This window comes from Pituophis catenifer, unplaced genomic scaffold (genome assembly GCF_029215685.1).
Source record: "Pituophis catenifer annectens isolate HBS135680 unplaced genomic scaffold, rPitCat1.0.hap2 SCAF_1, whole genome shotgun sequence".
NCBI lineage: Eukaryota > Metazoa > Chordata > Lepidosauria > Squamata > Colubridae > Pituophis > Pituophis catenifer.
Genome location: NW_027256881.1, coordinates 48,994,829 through 49,017,018, shown reverse-complemented (window position 1 = coordinate 49,017,018; position 22,190 = coordinate 48,994,829). Strand labels below are relative to the sequence as shown.

At 35.7% G+C, this 22,190-nt stretch overlaps 1 protein-coding gene across 1 annotated transcript in view; it reads right to left on the bottom strand.

The window, feature by feature from the left end:
* Positions 1-480: 480 nt before the first annotated feature.
* The window catches only part of SPATA17 (spermatogenesis associated 17), a 92,124-nt gene continuing 70,414 nt past the window's right edge, over positions 481-22,190 (bottom strand). The window contains exon 10 of the mRNA XM_070949050.1: positions 481-561. Within this exon, the coding sequence (XP_070805151.1) occupies positions 481-561 (81 nt within the window). The remainder of the gene's footprint in view (positions 562-22,190) is intronic.

Sequence of the window (22,190 nt, the reverse complement as noted above, 5' to 3'; positions counted from 1 at the left end):
TTTTGGAAGATAATGTAGGGAAGGGTACATTATATTAACATTTTAACAATTTCATATGGATGACATCACATCATTAATTTATTTCATTTTATGTTTATTTATTGTTCAATAAAAGAAACAGGCTATATTTCTGAAATAACTGTAAAAACAGCAGAGACTATCTGATTAAGAAAATGCCCCTGATTCTTCAAATTGTTGTCAAATAGCATTTATTTTAGATGTCACTACTATTTGGAGTTTCTGATTGTTGAAAGGAAAGATGGAGACCTGTTCCTGAAATTGTTTTCGGATATTCTTCATAGAAATGATGACAGCAGTTGACCAATTGCTATGGAAACCTTCTTTCAATTCAAAAGTTCCACAACTCGATTATACTAATGATCTTAGTATAATCTTCAATGACTGTATGGTACAGTAAGCATAGGCATCAATTTTGGCCTTAAAAGAGTTAGCTTACAAAACTGGTTGGAGAAGTAATGTTTAAACAAATTGCCCAGCTCTGGAATAGGCTTGACCAAACTTTCCAAACAGAGGAATTGATGGTAACACGGTTAAGAAATCCTAGAGGGGAGAAAAAAATGGAAAATGTGTGAAAATTTAAATCTGCCCCCACCCTGAACTGAATACTTTTTTTCCCTGTGCTTCTATGTATACAAAACATTATGACAAACTCAACTTAATCATGGATATTCTGTTAGAACATTTTTCACATAAATAACTCCTATATATTTATAGATCTGCAAACAATAATTGATGTCCAATAACCGAGAGGTATAATTTATGTACAATAAAAAACAACTCATTCTTACTGTTGTCCAAACATTTAATAATAATAATGATAATGATGATAATAATAATAATATGAAAGCAAAGATACAAAAATCCACCAACAATCCAAACTGCCGTCTTTGCAACAACAGAGTCGAAACTGTTTCACATTTAATATGTGAATGCAGCAAAATCACACAAACTGATTACAAAGCTAGACATGACCAAGTTGCTAAATTAATCCACTGGTCATTATGTAAAAAATACGATTTACCTGTATCCAAAAAGTCATGGGAACATAAAGTGGAAAAAGTTATAGAAAATGAGAAAGTGAAGATCTTGTGGGACTTTCGAATACAGACGGATCATCATTTGGAACACAACACGCCAGATATCACAGTTGTCGAAAACCGAAACGTACAATTTATTGACATCGCGGTACCAGGAGATGCCAGTGTCGAAGAAAAAGAACTGGAAAAAATCATGAAATATCGCGACCTGGCCATCAAACTACACGGTTATGGTTGAAACAAATAATAGTGATACCCATTGTCATTGGGGCACTTGGTACCATGTCCAAGAATTTGATAAGATACATCAACAAATTGCAGCATCCTGCAATAACACCAGTGGAACTGCAAAAAACTGCATTACTTGGAACATCATACATCTTAAGAAGGTACTTGGTTGATACCTAGGATGCTGGCAGCAACCCGTATCAACCATTAGCACCAGTCAATGGTATTTGTGATGCATTTTTGAATGTTCAGTTGACTGAGTTTCATGTTTAATGAATAAAGTAAATAATAATAATAAAATCTGGCAAGACAGGTATATCTATGAGTATGCAGGACGGAAAAAATCTTTTTCTCTAATTATGTACAAGAAAAAATGGAAGATACTCTCTTTGTTTTGCACATTAACAGACTTTTCCCCCTGGGGCTGTATGTGAGTTTAGTATTGGGCAGGAGAGGCTCTGGGAATGTTACTTATTCAGCCTTATTCTTCATGCTGGAGAAGTTGGCTTCTAGTGTGGTAGAGGAAAACCCAAAGGTAATTATCACTGGGATTTCAATGACTCTATCTAACTTTGAAGGGTGTGATTTAATATTATCGCCACTATGATGAAGAGCCGATTTAAAGTTATTTCCTTAAGATAATGTTATAAACGTTGTGCAAAATCCAAAATCATGAATTTTAGAAACAAATAAGAGAGATAGAAACTATTTCTAATTCTTCCTTCTTCCCTGCCAGCCTCTGATTGAATTAACTGTACAACATTATAAAAAATATTTACAATATTTAATTCATTACACTTCTATTAACTTACTTCTAAGTGAAAAGATGAAAGAAAAAGAATTGAGTAAAGTGACTGCCAGAGGCTCTGAAGCTGATAAAGGTCTTTTCCCCTGATGCTTCAAAAAAATATTTCTGATGAATTTCTAGGTACCATGAGAACAAGAAACTTCTTTGAAAATACAAACATTATAATGAAAATGTGTTTTGCCAGATTCCAGGGAATATAACAAATCCCCCCCCCCCCAAAAAAAAAGACTTTATATTCAAAGAAAGCTAAAACTGGGGACTGGTTTGTATTTGGATAATTAGGTTTTATTGGGGTAAACAAGGGGGGAGGAAAACATCAAATCACAATAAACTTGTTGGAAGTCACAATCAGAATGTAATAATAATAATAAAAAAAACCCAGCTGTCATTATTTTACTCTCAGTAAGTCTCTGCTTCCGTCTCTCATCATGTTAAAGCAAGAACAGCCATTTCTGACCCCAGAAATAAGCTCTGATTTGAGAGAGCAGACGGCTTTGGCTATTAGGATGACTTGCCAGACAATAACAACAACTGACTGCCAGAATTAGCTCCTTGGGACAATTTAGGTTCCTTTGAAGTGAATGGCTTTTTGAGCTGGAACTGAGCCCATGTCCAGCTCCAAATCCAAGTCAAAATGACAAAGAGGAAGTCTACTGTGTCATTCCAGTCCCTTAGCATAAGATTACTTTATGTTGGCAGCTGTACTGTTTATCTTGTTGTTTAAAAGCTATTTCACTACATGGTCACAGCTGAATATTTAAACTAGTGGATGGGTTTCCTCTGACTGTAGCAAGACAAGTTCCCACCAGTTCTTAGAAAAACTTAAATGGCTGTATGATATTATGCTAATGAAAGAGTATATTAAAATGTGATTGCCTTCTTATTTTTCTAATTATTCAGAAAATATAATAAATGCCCAAATTATTAACCAGATTTTGCGGGCTAGTTAATGCAAGCAAGCATTCTCCGGTCACAAATTCAAATGAATTGTCTTAGATAAGACTCACTGATATTACCAGAAGCAATTTGGAAATAGCTTATTCCTATGTCTAAAATCACCAATTGCTTAATTTTAATTTGCTTTTAAAAATGGGGTGTTTTAATTAGTATGGGCCAAATTTGTTTAATATGTTTTAAATTGTTTTTAAACTTTATATTGTATGTGTTTTATCTTTGGCTGTTCACCGCTCTGAGTTCTTCGGGAGAAGGGCGGTATATAAATCCAAATAAACCTTAAACCTTAAACCTCTGAAATGTATATTTTTAAAAAATACGACTGTCATAAAACAGTTACAGAACTACTTCTTTACTGGGTCATTTTAAAACAGTAATGGCCCCCCTTTTGAGGAAAGGGGCTCAATACACAGCAGGGGTGGGTTCTACTTACCTCCGCTATCGGTTCGCAACGGAAGCGCGTGTGCGTGCATGCGCAGAAGCTTCTGTGCATGTGCAGATTATTCATGATGATGTCCGGGCAGGTGGCAGAGCCTCCCGCCGCTGTTACTACCGGTTCGCAAGAATCGGACCAAACCGGGAGCAACCGCCACTGATACACAGGGTTTTTGTTAACCTTGGACTGTTTGATTTATTAATTTTTTTATTCCTATCTGTATTAAAGAAAGTCACAAGTTATTCTTTTTCTCTTTTTTTTACTTTCTCTTTTTTTCTTTTTGCATTTCTATCTTCTTTCTTTCTTGATCGTTTTTCTTTTACACATTTTTTCTTATCTGTTTTTTATCTTATGTTTTTGAAAATCAAGTTATACTGTATATTTAAAAAAGAGCTATATTAGGCAGGTAATGAAGTACAGAGGTAGGGCCATATTACACATTTATGGGAGGCCAGGAATTAAATTGTTTTCCCACTTTTTGCTGGAAGGGTTGGTTGGTGAGAAAGAAAACATATTAAGCTAATATGCTGCAATGATTAAGATGTTGGATTTCTATAGTGATATTGAAGAGAATGCAGAGTTTGTTAAAAGTCGCTTGATCGTGGGGAGGAAAGCTATGGCAAATCTAGACAGCATATTAAAAAGCAGAGTCATCACCCTGCCAACAAAAGTGCGTATAGTCAAAGCTATGATTTTCCCAGTTGCAATGTATGGCTGTGAAAGTTGGACCATAAGAAAGGCTGAGTGCCAAAGAATTGAGGCCTTTGAACTATGGTGCTGGAGAAGACTCCTGCGAGTCCCTTGGACTGCAAGGCAATCAAACCGGTCAGTCCTAGAGGAGATCAACCCTGACTGCTCTTTAGAAGGCCAGATCCTGAAGATGAAACTCAAATATTTTGGCCACCTAAGGAGAAGGAAGGACTCACTGGAGAAGAGCCTAATGCTGGGAAAGATTGAGGGCAAAAGAAGAAGGGGACGACAGAGAATGAGGTGGCTGGATGGAGTCACTGAAGCAGTAGGCATGATCTTAAATGGACTCCAGAAGATGGTAGAGGACAGGAAGGCCTGGAGGAACATTGTCCATGGGGTTGCAATGGGTTGGACATGACTTCGCAACTAACAACAAGAATACATATACATATACATATACATATACATATACATATACATATACATATACATATACATATACATATGTATGTATGTATGTATGTATATGCAATGGATTCTGTATTCTAAAATATTATATCCAATAGCTGATAATCCAAACCCGAATGCTAAAATCCCCATTAATTTTGTAAGAAAGCATAGTCATTTTCTGATCCTATTATCTTTCAAGAGAATATAGTCTAATATAGTCATACTAACTAGACCAATAGACCTAGTGAGCTTTTTGGGCTGTCCTATGGGTTAATCAGTTTATGTACATAATTCAAAGGCTACAAATGACATTAGCCAAGATCAGTGTATTGACGAGTATTTCTCCAATTCAGCTAAAGCAACCCAATGTCCCAGCCTACCAATATAGTCAGTGAACCCAAAAGCAGCTTTATGTATCCGATCCCAATCTAGATTATCCCTAGAGAGGGCAGATGAGTCTCAGGGAACATAAGCAGTTTTTCAATCTTGTTAATACAGTTCAACTCCTCAAAGTTTAACATTTTTAAAAACAGTACATATGGGGAAACAAATCTATCAAAAAACAAAAACTCTAAAGGTCCAAGAAATCCATCAGTGTCCACTGGATAGTGATGTAGCTACAACATTGGTTAGCAAAAATCTTGGTTACTGATATCTCCATACTTCTCTCAGATAAACAGATGGCTACACGAACAAGCTGACCAACATATGGAAATATTCAGTAGAACCTAAATTGAGGAATGTTTAGATAAGAGGCAGAAAATCATTGAACTTTCAACAGTATATTATAGCATAGCATCTTCTATTATGCTGAGATGGAAAAGATTAAAATATATTGGATATGTCACTGAAGGAAAGTTTCTCAGGCATATGTTTAAACTGGAGACCAGGACACAATTACACTGAAGCACAATGTATTTGGTTTATTGACAGAATTGATATTGGAAATAGAGAAGCCTAAAGAGGGTTGTTATAGAAATTATTCTTTCTTTTTATAGTTTTACAATAAAAACCAAAGGTAGTCATTAGTCATGTAATAGAACATAGCAAGTTAATGTGATTGATAAAGTTAACCTTACTGATTGGGTTAATTCACATATATATTACAATGCATAATAAGTGGGGGGTGGGGAGGAGAAAGCCATACATCCCTGAAAAACTTATTCTTTGGATTAAATAAAGGGATCTAAGAATTGGTGTCAGTTATTGTTTTAGTAAGTAAGTTGTTATTTTAACCTAACTGCTATTTAAAAATCTTGAATTCCCAATGCTTTTAATTCTTTGTGGCCAAATCTACATTTCTGCAGGTAACTTTCATTTATCTTGTTAGCACTTGTTACAGTAGGAATGCCAAACAATACCAAATGCCTGATTATTTTCTTGCCTAACCAAGCAATACTGTTTACATAAAACATATGGATACATCCCTGAATTGGACCACTCTAATTTTCCACTAATCATTTAGGAAAGTGGATCTAGAACTATGAATGGATCTAGAACTATGAATGGAAACCAATAATATTCTCAACTAGGAATCTGATTAACATTTGAAAGCTTCTCATGGTTTACCTTTTCCTTACTACCAATTTAATAATTTGCATATGTTTGTTTATAAGAAGTTTATACCCACAAATGGGAGTGTGGCATATATACTTTTAAATAAATTCAGAATGTGAATGCTGTTTATTTTTAAAAGACTAAAGAAAAAGAAAGACAGAAAACAACTTGTACTGAGGTATTGCTTCTAGCAATAGTTATCTAACTAGCTATTTTTAATTATTTCACAGATAATAAAGGTTGCAATCCTATGTTTGGAAAAATATACCAAATTAAGGTCTGCAATGTAATAATAGCTTTTTAAGGTCGTATATACTAGATAGATTTTGTCCTGATATCAGCAGAGTAAAACCCTGTTTATATGAAAGAAGCTTTGCTTTTTTGTTGTGTTTCTTGCTATCCAGCAAAATAGATTGAATTAGAGGATAAGGCATCTTAGTCCAAATGACCAAAATCACTTGTTTCAGAATTATCTTTTGGAAGAAAAAAAATTCTCTTCTCACTTTGCTTCACAAACAGAATCGACAATCCTAAAGTTATCCACTTAAGATTTATAAATGAATTCTGCAGTTTTCAGACTCTCACACCTATAACTAAATTAGGGTCTATGCACTATCTGAAATGTTTATTTCATTGGGTACCAATCATATGTTTCTATGTAAATAAAAAAGATATGTTTTGTTTTCAGATGTTGTCCAGTGCAATTGTACTTACATTTTATTTGGAAAAAAGCACTTAATAGCAAAGATATCTTACGAGGACTCAGTGGGAAGTTCTGCTTCAAAATCAATGGCAAAAAATATGGCCCCCTCCATTTAACTCTAGGGGTCCTCATCCAAGTCTTTCCTGAAATCCTAATGACTGTAATAGTAAAATAAGAGCTTTGAACTGAGAAGCTACAAGCTGCAAGATACTTCACAAACTTTTAATGACTATGCAGTGCTATTTAACAGGAAAAACAAAAGGGGTTGGGAGGAGGGGTAAGAAAAATAAAGGAAAAAAGTGGGAAACTACTATTAAAATAAAATGTTAATCAATATAAATTGGGGATTCCCGTTAATCAAATTAATGCTGGTTAACACTTCCATGTAGTACTAGGGCTTTTGACATGACAAAATAAGTATAACAGGCCCTTTTGTCAATACAACACATATGTCATTTAAAGTGCTCAAAGCCACTAAGCTACCCTAAAAAAGATTGATTTATCTGCTCCAATGTTTCTTTGGGGCAAACTTTCCTCAAAACTGAAACCAATTAGTGGGCCTGGCACTTGTAGTGCAGAATGTAGGTCAGCATCAAGTAATAAAAAAGTATTGACTTTTCTCTGTCTGTAAGCAGCATGAAAGGGGTACCATGGCCTTGTCGTATATGAAAAGAGCTCCATTAATTTCACTTATTTCAACAAGGGCTGTCAAATACTAATGCTGCTATTGCACTTTTCACACAAAGTACATTGACACCAATACTGGTCTCAGTGAAACAAGTTTAAAATATTTCAGCTAATGAAAGGGTCCTATACTATAATTTTCAATTCCTACTTGTACATCTAGACACCTTAAGTAGCATTGCTCAGAAACAGAGAGATGACGTGGGATATTAACCATAACCAGCAATTACTTCTCAGGGCTAAAGGAATCTGATTCTTATTTATAACCTGATCAAAATAATCAACCAGAATGGTAGGCATTATCTTTCCATGAAGTTCTATCAGTTGTAGATTTGCTATGAATAAACATTTTTAAAAAATCAATGACTAAATTAGGGTTTTACAAACCTTTAAAAAGGGGCACTTCACAAACTTTTGTTGTAGCATCTGAAGAAAGTTGGTGTACTACTAGAGGCTATAATTTAAATGTCTCTGATGTAACTTATTTTATTAGTAGTAAATGTTCTACCCTACAGTATATATCAGGGAGGCGAACCTTTTCGGCACTGAGTGCCCAAACTGGAATGCGTGCACGCCAGAGCACTGAAAACCCGAAGACCAGCTGGCCAGTGCACATGCGTGTGCTGGCCACTTGGTCTTCGAGTTTCCGGCTCTCGCATGTGTGCCGGCCAGATGGTCTTCGCGTGCGCGGGTACACCCAAAACTCAAAGACCAGGTGGCCGGCACACACCGGTCAGATGGTCTTTGCGTTTCTGGAGCTCTGGCATGCATGCAGACCAGCTGGTTGGTGCGCTTGCGGGCGCCCGGAAACAAGAAGAGCAGCTGGCGACGGCGCGCATGCCCACAGAGAGGTCTCTGTGTGCCACCTCTGGCACGTGTGCCATAGGGTTGCCATCATATATATATATGATGGCATATATATATATATATTACTTTTCAGGAAAACAAAAAAAAATCTTAACTAATCAAGGAAGGGAATTTATTCCAGTCATTTTGTGGACTGTTAAGAAATTCATTAATCCATAAAAGGTTATTTTATTTAATTTTTGTATGCTGAGAAAGAAGCGCACATCTTTTCAGTTACTTTATCATATCTCCTATCTACAATCAGCCTCCACATTCTTATGATATTATCCTAGAGTTCATTTGAAGGCTGAGTACCTTTCTTACCTGCAATCTCAGACAAACTGTTTTCCACATAAGGATTTAATGGTATTTTTCAATGAGCTGGTGGACTGCCTCTAAACGCAGCACATCTAACTCTCTGGCTAATTACCTCTTCCAAATGAAAGTAAAGCTAACAACAAAGATATCTCCAATTTAACAAGACTAACTGACAGAAATTGAAGTCAATTTTCAACTTATTTAATGATTTTATAAGTAGGCTTGAATCAACCTGTCATCAATTTCTAAAATAGAAAAACTAGTCATCATAAAAAAGTTTTTGTATTCTTCTGCATGCCTGTCATATTATCAGCATTCTGCTTCATACTTTATTTAGCTAATGACAACAAGGGTATGAGAACATTTATAAATATGAGGGAATTATTCTCACAGTGAGAAGTCTTTAGAAATGTTAATATTTTTATCTTTCAAAGACAAAAATATATTAATTTTGGTATAATTTTTGCAACAGAATTTACTTATAAATATTGACCAAGCCTTTTAAAAACGAGAAGATACATACTTCTCTCAGTGTTTTCTTTCAGTTTTAATTGATGGTCAGTGGCTAAATAGCAAATAAAACCTCATAACAGCTGGTTTATTTTTGCAGAGAGTCAGCTTTGATATTGTAGTAATTAAGAAATATGTGTATATATGTATATGTATAGATGTATATAGGGACATGGTGGCTCAGTGGCTAAGATGCTGAGCTTGTTGATTGAAAGGTCAGCAGTTCAGCGGTTTGAATCCTTAGTGCTGCATAATGGGGTGAGCTCCCGTTACTTGTCCCAGCTTCTGCCAACCTAGCAGTTCCAAAGCACATAAAAAATGCAAGTAGAAAAATAGGGACCACCTTTGGTGGGAAGGTAACAGCGTTCCATATACCTTTGGCGTTTAGTCGTGCCGGCCACATGACCATGGAGATGTCTTCGGACAGTGCTGGCTCTTTGAAACAGAGATGAGCACCGCCCCCTAGAGTCGGGAATGACTAGCATATATGTGCGAAGGGAACCTTTACCTTTACCTTTACCTTTACCTTTACCTTTACCTTATAGGCAGTGGTGGGATTCAGCCAGTTCACACTACTTCGGGAGAACTGGTTGTTAACTTTCTGAGAGTTTTGGTGAACTGCTTGTTGGAAGAAATCATTAGGGCATAGAACCGGTTGTTTGAATATTTGAATCCCACCACTGCTTATAGGTGTATATGTGTGTATGTGTGTGTGTACACACATATAGACATACCATGTGCTTGTTCGTAAATAGATTTATAAATCTATTTTGATAGCATTTGTAAAAGGATGAGTTTGGAGTTCAGTTCAGTTGGAAGACAAACAGAACAGTGCATGGTAAAATAAATGGCTCCATGGCTTAGGGCCGGGGTACTTACGAGACCGCCTTCTGCCACCAATAGCCTCCCACCGGCCAGTACGCTCACACAGAGTGGGCCTCCTCAGGGTGCCGTCCGCCAGACAATGTCGGTCTGACGACTCCCAGGGGGAGAGCCTTCTCTGTGGCGGCGCCTACCCTCTGGAACAACCTCCCCCCAGAGATACGTACAATAACAGACCTCCGGATTTTTCGTCGGACCCTGAAAACCCATTTATTTCAACTAGCTGGGCTGGCTTGAGTTAAATTTTAAACTGATTTTAAATTGGGTTGTTTTAATTTACGGCCAAAATATGTAATTATTTTAAACTGCTTTTAAATTTTGTATGTATTGTTTTTTACTTTGGCTGTTCACCGCCCTAAGTCCTATTTGGAGAAGGGCGGTATAGAAATAAAAACAAATTAAAAAAATTAAAAAAAGGGTGAGCTACTAGTTTTTCATAAAGTCATAATAACTCATGCAAGATTCAAAGCAATCATGGAATTATAAGATCATAACTAAACAGTTTTTTAATCTAATCTTTATTATATGAGCAGCTAACTTAATCTCTTCTCATGAACTGCTAAAATATGCCCAAGGTGCATTTAAAATAAAATCAAGAGAAGATTTGGTATCAGAAGTATATACATGTCAGTGATTTTCACATACGTAACTCTCAGAAAGATTTAAACTTGATAAAAAAGTATATGGCTGTCCATATGATAAAACTACATTTGAAATTGAGTTATGTACTAATGATGAACAACTTATTTCTAAAATATACAAATTTTCATTGAGACTGGAAATAGAAAACGAATAAGTTAATGATTAGATGATAAGATCGGTTAAAATTTTTGGATATAATATATAAATGAGGCATTGGGAAACATATGGACAAAAGGGTTGAAATGTATAATAAGTTACAATCTTACAGAGAATTTCTATAAAATAATGCATAGATGGAATTTATAACTGGAAAGATTGTAAAAAATGCATAAAGGGAGTTAAAACATAAGTTGTAGCTGTAAATACCAAGGGACATTTTATCTCCTTTGGCAGATTTGTAAAAAGCTAAAGTTATTAATTAAAAAATTAAAGGTTAATATACAATTCAGACCAGAGACATTTTTGTTGGGTTGATGGACAAAACTTTGGATAAATTGCATGGCATTTTTTCTTATATATTATAACGTCAGCAAGACTGCTATAGACTCAATGCTGGAAGGATCCAACAATATCTATAATGGAAGAGTAGTTGGTAAAGCTGATATGATGACAAAACCAATAGCTCTAATTAGAGAAAGGGCATTGGCTAAATTTAATACCAATTAGAAGCCACTTTTGGACTTTTTCATGAAACAGAAAAAAAATGAAATTACGGCTAGTAATATTTATAAATTATTAAAAATGGATGCTATGTTGTAATTTGCAGAGCAAGAGTTGGACTTAAGTTTTGTTTACATTTGGTTGTGAAAGACGGTGAATTGTATCTCTGTTTTTTCTGCTATCTGCTATTTTTCTTTATTTTGTCTTCTGTTATCTCTTGACTATTATTTTTTTCTTGTTTCTTACTTTTTCCCCCCCAAAATTAAGAAAGTTATATAATATAATCTCTTCTCCATGTATCATCATTACAGCTAACTTTTGTTGAAATTAGATATATAATATCTAAGCAAAAGCAAAACATCTACAAAGAAAAACAAGAAAGTCCAGTTGCCTCTTGAAAAAGCATCTTTGGAATTGCAATAATTAAGCTGATTTTATTGGACATAATTTATATTTACTTGCTATTCAAAAAGTAGTGCTCTTCCTGATTGTGGAAAAAAACAATACACCTAGCCACTTATAAATAGGGTCATGATTCCTATTTTGATCCTGAGCTTTCCTGGAATTTAGCTGCCTATTTCCAAGTGCGCCTTCACATCTGCAAGTATTAGAAACAGCTGTTTTACCCCTCTTTACGTAAATGTTAAGCTTCTTAGGAAATTGAATTCTGCTATACTAATGTCATGTAGTCTAATTTACACTTCATGATTCATTAAAGTATAGTTTATTGGCTAAGGAAAAAAAATATAAAATAGTAAAAAACATAAAGGACTACAAAAAAAACCCAAAGAAAGGTTAATTTTAGTCTGACTAAATTGTGTTTAGCTGAGGTATTATAATATGGCATCATATATGCTTATACATTTACTGTATTTCTAGGTCTGTAAGGATGAGTAAGATATATATTTCAATAAAGAAGTACTCATAAATTGCAAAAGAATAACTTTATTTTTCCTATATGATCTATATATATATATGATCTATCTATCTATCTATCTATCTATCTATCTATCACATATATATATATATGATATAGGAAAAATAAAGTTATTCTTTTGCAATTTATGAGTACTTCTTTATTGAAATATATATCTTACTCATCCTTACAGACCTAGAAATACAGTATATATATAAAGTGTGGGCTATTATTTTGTCCTGGCACTTCCTAAATATGCTTAATATCTATATTTCAACCCAAATTGCCAGAGATAATATTCTATTTTTGGAACGAATGCACTCTTCATTATAACGAAATTAAATTAAGACAGTGATGTGAATTTCCTCACAAGCTATTTCATACTTGGATACCCTTGAACCTTACTGAATCAAAGCTAAAAAACAAAAGTACAGATGAAATTGTTGGACTGGCATTTTAAACTTATTGACTATTGTAACTGAAATGGTCTAAGTCTTACATGATAATTTCCAAAATTATTTTTTCTAAATGGGGATAACAGCTAATTTTCTCTACATGTTTAAATAAATGGTATTTATCAAATGTAACATTTGCTACTGTATAATAGATACTCTTATTAAAAGAGTAAGTTGACATGAAATGGGGATTATCCCTATTATTACTGTTTATACATAAGATATGTTAAAAGATTATGTGATATTACAGAAAAGAAATAGTAATCTCCAAAATTTTATTCTTACATTTTCTTACTATCTCTTGAGATAATAAAAATATAAAATTGACGCAGTATGAGTGAGGCTCTCTCTTTCCCCACCTACCCCCAAATACACACACACTGTTCAGCACTGTTTTATGCTGGTTCACCTGCTTTCTCCGAAGATGGTCCAAATTGGTCCAGTTCACAGCCCCTGCTTTGTTGGGTGCACACTATCCACTCCTTTTTAATATCTACATGACACCACTGGGTGAGATCATCCATCACCATGGGATGAAGTATCACCAGTAACCTGATTATACCTAGTTATATATCTCCATCCCAAGTGAAATGATTGATGCTGTGAACATTATTTTGCAGTGCCTGGATGCTGTGGGGGCTGGGATGGGAAACAAGATACTTCAGCTGAACTTGGTAACATGGAATGGTTGTGGATGGGCCCTTCTGTATCTAAGAGTTTATCATTTTTTGTCTTAGATGGGGTTGCATCAGACAGAGTGTAATCTGAGGGTCCTCTTGGACACACAGCTCCTTCCTGAAGAGCAGGTGGCAGCCATGGCTTTGGGGGGGGGGGCTTTGCTCAACTCTGTGTTGTGCGCCAGTTATGCCCTTTCCTGGATAGGGATACTCTCCATTTGGTCACTCATTGCTCTGGTCACTTCCCATTTGGACTATTGCAATGTGCTTGACATGGGGCTACCCTTGAAAAGTATCTGGAAGCTTCAGCTGGTGCCGAATGCAGCCACACATGAGTGTATTGGGTGCCCAAAGAAAAGCACATGTAACATTTCTGCTCCGCAAAGTGCACTGGATACCAGTTTGCTTCTGGGACCAATTCAGGGTGTTGGTTGTGACGTATAAAGGCTTACATGGCATAGTGCCAGGCTATATAGGGAACTGGCTTTGTCCCATTACATTGGCCAACCCACCTGGTCAGGCAGAGATGGTATGTTGCAAACCCCATATTAGTTAAAGAACTCCCACTGGTGGGGGCTAGAAAGAGAGCCTTCTCTGCTGCTACACCCACCCTGTGGAATATTCTCCCCCGAGCATAAGGCAGGCCCTCACTTTCCTGTCCTTCCGAAAAGGAACTAAAACATGACTCTCTGGCCTTGTGTGGGGAGCGCAAAGGAGCATGCAGCTGTGAGGCTGATCAGTGCCCTGAGATCCCACCCTTTGCCTTTTAAATTAATCTTTAACAGGGCTTAATTATTATTGCCTTCTTCTAAATTACTTTAATTTTGAAATTTTAGTTCTAACATTTTAATTTTTATATATGGTACTGTTTTTAAATTCTGTTATTTTATAGTACTGCCCAGAGTCCTTCTTTGAGGGAGATGGAATTCAGAAATGAGAAAAATAAAATAATTATTATTTATTAGCAATTAAATCCCCATATATTAGAGGTTATTTTAGTAATAACTTGATTTCCTTCTCCCTCACTACTTCTTTGTAGGTCTTAATAATAGATGAAAGTGAAAAAAACCCCACTGTTTATACAAGGTAGTTCAGAGACTGAAGCATTGGTTTGAAATACTTTTCAAAAGAAAAGATGTCATGCAATCCTGAAACAAATCTTTTAATGGTTTTTTTCATAAAACAGGCAGGCTGTCTGTGAATTCATCAGATATTCCGGATCACAAGAATTCTTCTTTAGCTACATTTCTTTGTTCAGGATTTTGTTGTCTTTAATCTCCAGGTTGTTATTATTGTGTGAAAAGAAAAACAAACAAGGGGCACCTTTAGATCATCATTCTGCAAACTTTCCAGCTTTGCAGATTGGTGGGGGAGGGGTGAGAGGGGATGGTTCTGCGCAAGTGGTGGGCAAGGGCACATGTATGCAGTTCCATTTGCACAAGCAGTGGGCATGTGTTACCACTGGGGTTCCCACCACTCGCACAAATAGACCTTACTGTACATGCACGCACTTACCCACCCGCCACTTCCCCGGCCCAGTTCTGAACAAGTCGTGGCCCGGAGGTTTCTTTCACTAAAGGAATTGTAGAATTAGGCATTTTATGGGATTCAATGCTGGGCAGTGTTTGGAATGTCTTGCTCATTCCATTCTTTGTGTGTCTCTCACATGTTGACATCGTATCCTTCTTGATAAGATGTCAACATGGCTTCTTTATTTTGGCATAACTTATCAGCTGGAATTTTTCTTTGGGAACCTCTGGACTTTTGAAAACAGAATCTTTCATATAACTTTGTTGGCACTGGATTCCTATTTTATCAAAAGTCCCACCATTGTTAAGAACACACTTACAGTTACTTTGAAATATGCCTCCTCATGAAGTGTGATAAGGTGTGAATTTCTGAATTACTGATCGTTATTCATTTTATTGCTCCAGATTTTTAGATCTACTTGAAGAAAATGGAAAGCTATCTATAAGTGTCATTTAACTGTAAAAACGAAATCAATGCAGAGAATAAAACCCATAATTGCCTTTAATTGCCTTCATTTTTCAGATTTTAAACATCAGCACTTCTAGAAAATGTAAACCTTTCTGAAATGGAATGTTAATTTTTAAGCCTATAAATGCTTGTAATGTACTACAAATTATAATTTGTAATTACAATTACAATTTGTAATTTGTACTACAATACAAATGTTACAAATTAACATTTCATTTTTTTAATGAAAGCTATATTTATATTTTAACATATAGCATTTGTTCAAATTTTAGTTGGTAAGTAACTTGACCCTGTGAAAAATGAAGTGGAAATGTTATTCTGAATTGCATATACCGGTAACCATTTCTGCGAATTACTTCCTACAGAGGTTAAAAACAAAACAAAACAAAGCCACACTTGATTTTTCTGAATGATATATGCTAGAATATAATCCCAACCACTCATTTAATCTGAAACCTCTGATTATACTTAGGCTATCTCTCCTTTGCCCTGTGTCTCATGTGGTTATGCCAGAATGCATTGAAGCCCAAGAATAACCATTTATGTGTATATATGTGAATATGTTCTATTGCTATTGTGAGGTGGATTAAAAGCAGTATATCAAGAGTTATTTTTTATTAGTTTTCTACCAAGTGATCAGCTGATAGAAGTAATATATATAACATGCACCCATGCTGACCTACACACATACGTTTGAGTATTTTATCCTAAAAAAGATAATATTTCAAAAACAGACTAAGCTTTGGGGAAAAACCAATTACAGAAACAGCTTTAAAAGTGCCAAGCACCGGGCAGAAGCAATTCTAGATCAGTTTAAAAAAGTGATTGATGAAACTCTAATCTGAGCTGAAGGAACAGTTTCAAGACAAGCTGCGACCATTCCCCACACTTCATTAGCTGCCATAATTAGCCTGGTGTTTCAATTTGTTAGAACTGGTGGGGACAATTTTACTCAGAATACAAACATCAAAAAGCAGGGTCTCTTCGACTTCAGAAGTGGCTGATGAAAGGCTTTCTAGTCCTTCTGTTAACTGAAAGATTAATTACAGCTGATGGGAGGCTGTACTTGGAGTGTCACTCTGTCTCTGTACATTACTTTTAGCATTAGAAGAAAGACATGGTTGACACTGCACTGCTCAGTCAAGCAGCTTCACATCAGGGCACCAAGTCGGTTTTAATATGCATGGTTTTGTATTGTTTGATTGACTTGTTCTCTCCTTTCCAAGGACCTAAGTGCTGTCACTAACTAGACTGTATCAGCAAAACATAGAGCAGGTATAAATTAAAGGACATTGTTAATTTACACCCACATGGAGTCAACCTCATTATTATCATAACTTTCTTTAGGAAACTTTTTGAAAACGTCATCATAACTGACCTGCTCTGAGTAAAATGACAAACGATGTAACAGACAATACAGTGTTCTTAGAAAGAAAAATAGAAAAAGTAGAAAAGAGAGAAAAGTAAATAACTTTATATTAATATAATCCTTGCTCAATAAGCAGAACTCCATCAGCACCGATGCAAACAGTGAATGGTCTGATTTCTTAGCTCATTTGCATTCTGTGAAAGTTAGAAAATCTTGACAGAAATATTGTGTGCATGTTTAATAGATCATTTGTCAAACTCTTAGGATGTGTTGATTAAAAGTTATCATCTAATTTGGGGTTTGGGGTCATTGCTGTCTTTGTTTTGGAATAGAAAACAAGACTAGAGACAAATTACTTCATCAAAAATAGAAAGTGAAAAATAGTCCAGATTCATAGCTGAGCACTTACTAGTGCTCTTACTAGGACCAATTAAAATATCCTAAATAAGTATTGTATGCTAGCTTTCAAGTTCTCCAGAGTCCTTCATTGGGCTAGGTGACACAAAAAACAGAGATAACAGGTGACACAAGCCTTAAGAACAAGGAACTGCAAAGTTAGTGGTCAACCATCTACCAGTTCATCTATAAGTGTTTCTGGTTCTCCTTTTGGGATACAGTATGGAGAGATGGACTATGAAAAGATCTTGATCCTAATAGAACCACTTCATTATCTGCATGAATACAATGATTCAGATAATCCTCGACTTACAACAATTGGGACCATAATTTCTTTTGCTAAGCAAGGTGGTTGTTTAGTGAGTTGCAACTGATTTTATAATCTTTTCTGTCACATTGTTAAGCAAATCACATGGTTGTTAAGCAAATCTGGCTTACTCTATTGCTTGTTGAAAGTCGAGTAGGAAGATTGCATATGATACTCATATGACCCTCAGACACTGCAACTGTTGTAAATATATGTCAGTTGCCAAGCACCCAAATTTTGATCACATGACTGTCAGAATTCTGGGAGGGTCATGTGAGGACACATTTTTCAGTGTTGTAACTTTAAATAGTTGCTAATGAATGGTTGAGAACTTCCTGTAAAGTGAAGTGAGATGTTTCTGATGTTAGTTTACATACTTAGAATCCCCGGAAAAGAAAGCAGTAGTTGACCAATCATTAAAGGGAGATTTAACTCTGATAAACTCCCATGCTGGCTAGGAAAATAGTAAAAAAAAAAAAAAGTAAAATATGAAAGTATTTATATTAGTAAAAGTAGAGAATTTTATATTGCACTGTGACGACAAAAAAAAAAGATGTCATTTTGCACAACAAAACCTTTAGCATTTTGAGTTTTCTTATTGCTATGGGTTTTCTTCTCTCCTGGCCTCAACTGTGTAGCAGTATTTAGCATGCATTGGGACAACCCAGGATACCCATAGAACAAATCTGGATAACTTTGCAAAGAGATAACTGTGTAAAAAACTTTACACAAGATGCTCCATGAGAGCTCCAAAATGGGTTTGGCTGTTTGCCAAGATATTAGCAAAATTATTAACTAGATATCAAACTTTTTTATTCAATCATCTCCATTAAGAAGAATTGTTTGGAAAGCTGAGATCTTTTTGTATGCTAACTTATCAGAATGCTGATTTTATTTTATACTAGCTAGCTTTGTTATTAAAGGTAGGCAATAGGCAACACAAGAGATTTATCATACAATAAACAAATCACACTGGATTGTTAGTTAGATGATATAATAAGTACCATATAATTTCACTTTAGAATCTGCTTATTCTTTGAAATCCCACAGTACTATTAGAGCACAGAATGTTTTTGCTGAGAAATTACAGAACTGAAAATCAAGTTTTATAAAATATTCAAATGGTTGCTGACAAACCCTTTTCAAATGTTAGAAAATGCTGACAATTACTTTTTTCATGCAAATTTCACTGAATGGCTCAGATCCTCGTAATCACCACTTTATATTCTACCTTCCAAATTATTATTTTTTTGATCCATTAGTAACCTTCTAAAAATGCTGTTGGGGCTTGTATATTTGTGTGTATTTAGCTTTCTGATTAGGGAACCTGAATCTAATATGATAGTACAAATGGACTGTGGTCTTGTTTTTGAGACAGCAATTATTATTTTTTTGTTGATTGAGCTGTGCAGTTATTATTTGCTTTGCCACATCCTTTGTTGTCAATGAGATTCTCTCAATCATCAGGATTAAAGATGGAGAGAAAAAAAGAAGATCATGCTGTATAAAGAGAAGTGCATTTAAAAAAGTTAGAATGCCGTAACTTTTACATATTAGATCTACGATCAAATCCAGAACCTATTTCACTGTATGCAAAAAGATATTTCAGAACCTATTCTTTGATAACTTTTTGCAAATCATATATCACATTGGAACTTGATTAAACATTATTGTTAAATTTTTAACTTTGTATATTAACTTTGATTAATATAACCTGCATTCTGAAGAGGAATTGCTTTTGTCATTAATTATCCAATTAATTATCAATATTTGTAATGTGAATTTTTTTTTGAATTGCTATTTTGCAGCAGACCTGGATCACATGTACACGCACAGACTTTTTTCTAAGATTATTATAAGATGGGCTGTTGAAAACATATTTTATCCCAATCAGTGTGTAAAAATAAAATTATCCATAATCACGCCATGTTCCTCTATCATACATATCATACAGTTTAGCTGTAATGATCCCCACACACTACACTCGCACATCAATTATGATAATCATAATAACGGTCGTTAAGCTCAATGTTCATTATTATCTGGATGCTGGTGACAGCAGATTCAATCATCGGGTGCAATGGGCGGGCAGGCACAATCCCACCCAAGTTTCTGCAGACAGCGATGTGCCACATTAAGCCTATGATGTCTTCCACATCCCACTTCATTTCAAAAGCTGCAGACGGTAAAGGTCAACTTTATGTTCTGTGCAATATGCTTAGGTTCTCTAAATTAATTGTTTGGAGTACTGGCTATTTTTATACTTTGTAGTATATTAAAAATTCTATTTGAAAACAAATATACAGGAGCAAATAAGGAAAAAAGGCTTAGAACTGGCTGGTAAGTCACCAAAAACAAGGTATATGACGTAAAGTACTACTAGTAGTAAGATCTTAATTACCACTTCTTTATTTTGGGAGAGAAGGAACATCTCTAAAGTTGCTGCCATTAGCAAGTTATTGGTCTAAAATCTTTATAGAAGTTTCATTTTTTGAATTAAAGATTGTGGACTATCATTTCATTTTGATGGGTATGAAATTGTAAGCATTTTGACAAGTGGAACATTGCTTAATAGTTCTTATCCCTTAATTACCTCATCACAAGGGACAAACCATGGTTGATTACATTTTTGGTGCCTAGTGCATTCTCATTTTAAAAAATTCATACTTCCTGTAAATGTATTATTAATCATTTGGGATTTTCAACCTAAACCAATATACAGATTAGAATATAACTTCCTTCATGTTGTGCTTGTCTCTGAATTTTTAAATGCAGCTCTCAGTTCAAGATCACATCCAAAATCTGTATGTATACTTGTAACATTTAAAATTAAATGTTCTATATTAGAAAAAATTATATAAGAATGTAAAATTGCATCAAAATAAATGCACATTTTTCTATTTTAAACAAAGATTGCAAAATCATATAGACATTTTATGAAGTCATATAACTGAATATATGGAGATATAGCACTAAGACAGTCCTATTCAAGAAACTTTTCCTAAGCACTTTAAGATAAGCAAACTTTTTTTTTTTAATTTCTTAATTTGATTTATATGCCGCCCTTCTCCGGAGACTCAGGGTGGCTTACAATGCATTAAGCAATAGCCTTCATACTTTTGTATATTTATACGAAGTCAGTTATTGCCCCCACAAACTGGGTCCTCAATTTACCTACCTTAGAAAGGATGGAAGGCTGAGTCAACCTTGATTTTAATGTATCAATGGCTTGTTCAAGTCACAATTCTTGTTGAAGGCATTTACCCTTGATAGCTTTTTACCAATTTATTCTTTGCACCTTTGCTAAATAGATTTAGACCTTCAAATTCTTGAAGAAGGAAAATAGTGAATCTGCAGTTGCTATCACTTTGGCAGGAACTGGTACAGGGTAAGCACAAGTAAGCACAACCCCTCATTTTAATTTTTAGCTTTTCTATTTAATTCTTCTAGTTTTAATTGTTTTGTAATACTTTTTAATTTTTATCAGATTGTAAAATCTCCAGAGTTGATGTATCAGTGAGACTGGCAGCACATTTAAAAAATAAATTAAATAAGTATATATTGAATATTTACCGTATTTTTCGCACTATAAGAAGCACATTAGCTTTAGAGGAGGAAAAACAAGAAAAAAAATCTGCTTCTGCCTCCCAGCATCCATCTGGTATTCATCTGGCTAGCATCCTTTCAGCAAACAGCCAGCCTCCTCTGTGTCTGCTGCCTCCGCCGGGGAACGCTGGAGCCTTTGCTGCCGAGCAGCTGATTGGTGGTTGGATCAGCCTCCCAGAATACCGCAGATCATCAATATTGCCACTGGTGCCTATCGCCACTGCCCATTTGCTACCGCCACCGTTCGCCGCCACCCATTTGCTACCGCCCATTCTCCGCCACTTATTGCTGCTGCCCATTCACTGCTGCCCATTCACTGCCACCATTCGCCACCGCCAATCAGCAGTGATAGACAACGGCGAATGGGTGGTGGTGATCGGGTGGTGGCGAATGGCAGCAGCAGCGAATGGGCAGCAGCAAATGGGTGGTGATAGGCAGTGGCGATCCCTGCCACTTAGAATAGCTGATCGGTAGTATTCTGGGAGGCCGATCCAACCACCAGTCAGCTGCTTGGCAGAGAAGACTCCAGCGTTCCCATGGTGGTGGCGGCGAACGCTGCCACCACACCAACCTCTCTCCCCCCGCTGCAATATTTGCTCTATAAGACGCACAGACATTCCACCTACTTTTGGGGGGGGGGGGGAGTGTGTCTTATAGTGCAAAAAATACGGTATGTACTATTTGTTTAATAAGGAAGAGAGCCATCATTTGGCATCTTCTGCTGTATTTTTGTGAAAAACAATCCATTGAACCGAAAGCAATTGCTCGTTTTGATCCAATGGCAAAGATGGATCAATAAAGAATATTAAGTTTTTCTCATGTTGAATCTGTATTCGTTATCCATCTGGGAACTGAGTATGAGGGTATGAGTGACTGTGAGTAGAACCTCTTGATCTAGAAATGGGTGCAAATCGTGCACAACATGAAGCTATGCAAAGAGCCTTTGGCTATGACTGATAGATCCCTTTTGAACAGGAGATGTGAGTTCAGATGGACCCTCAAATTGCTCCCTGGGTCTATTTGGGGTAGTCCAACCATTC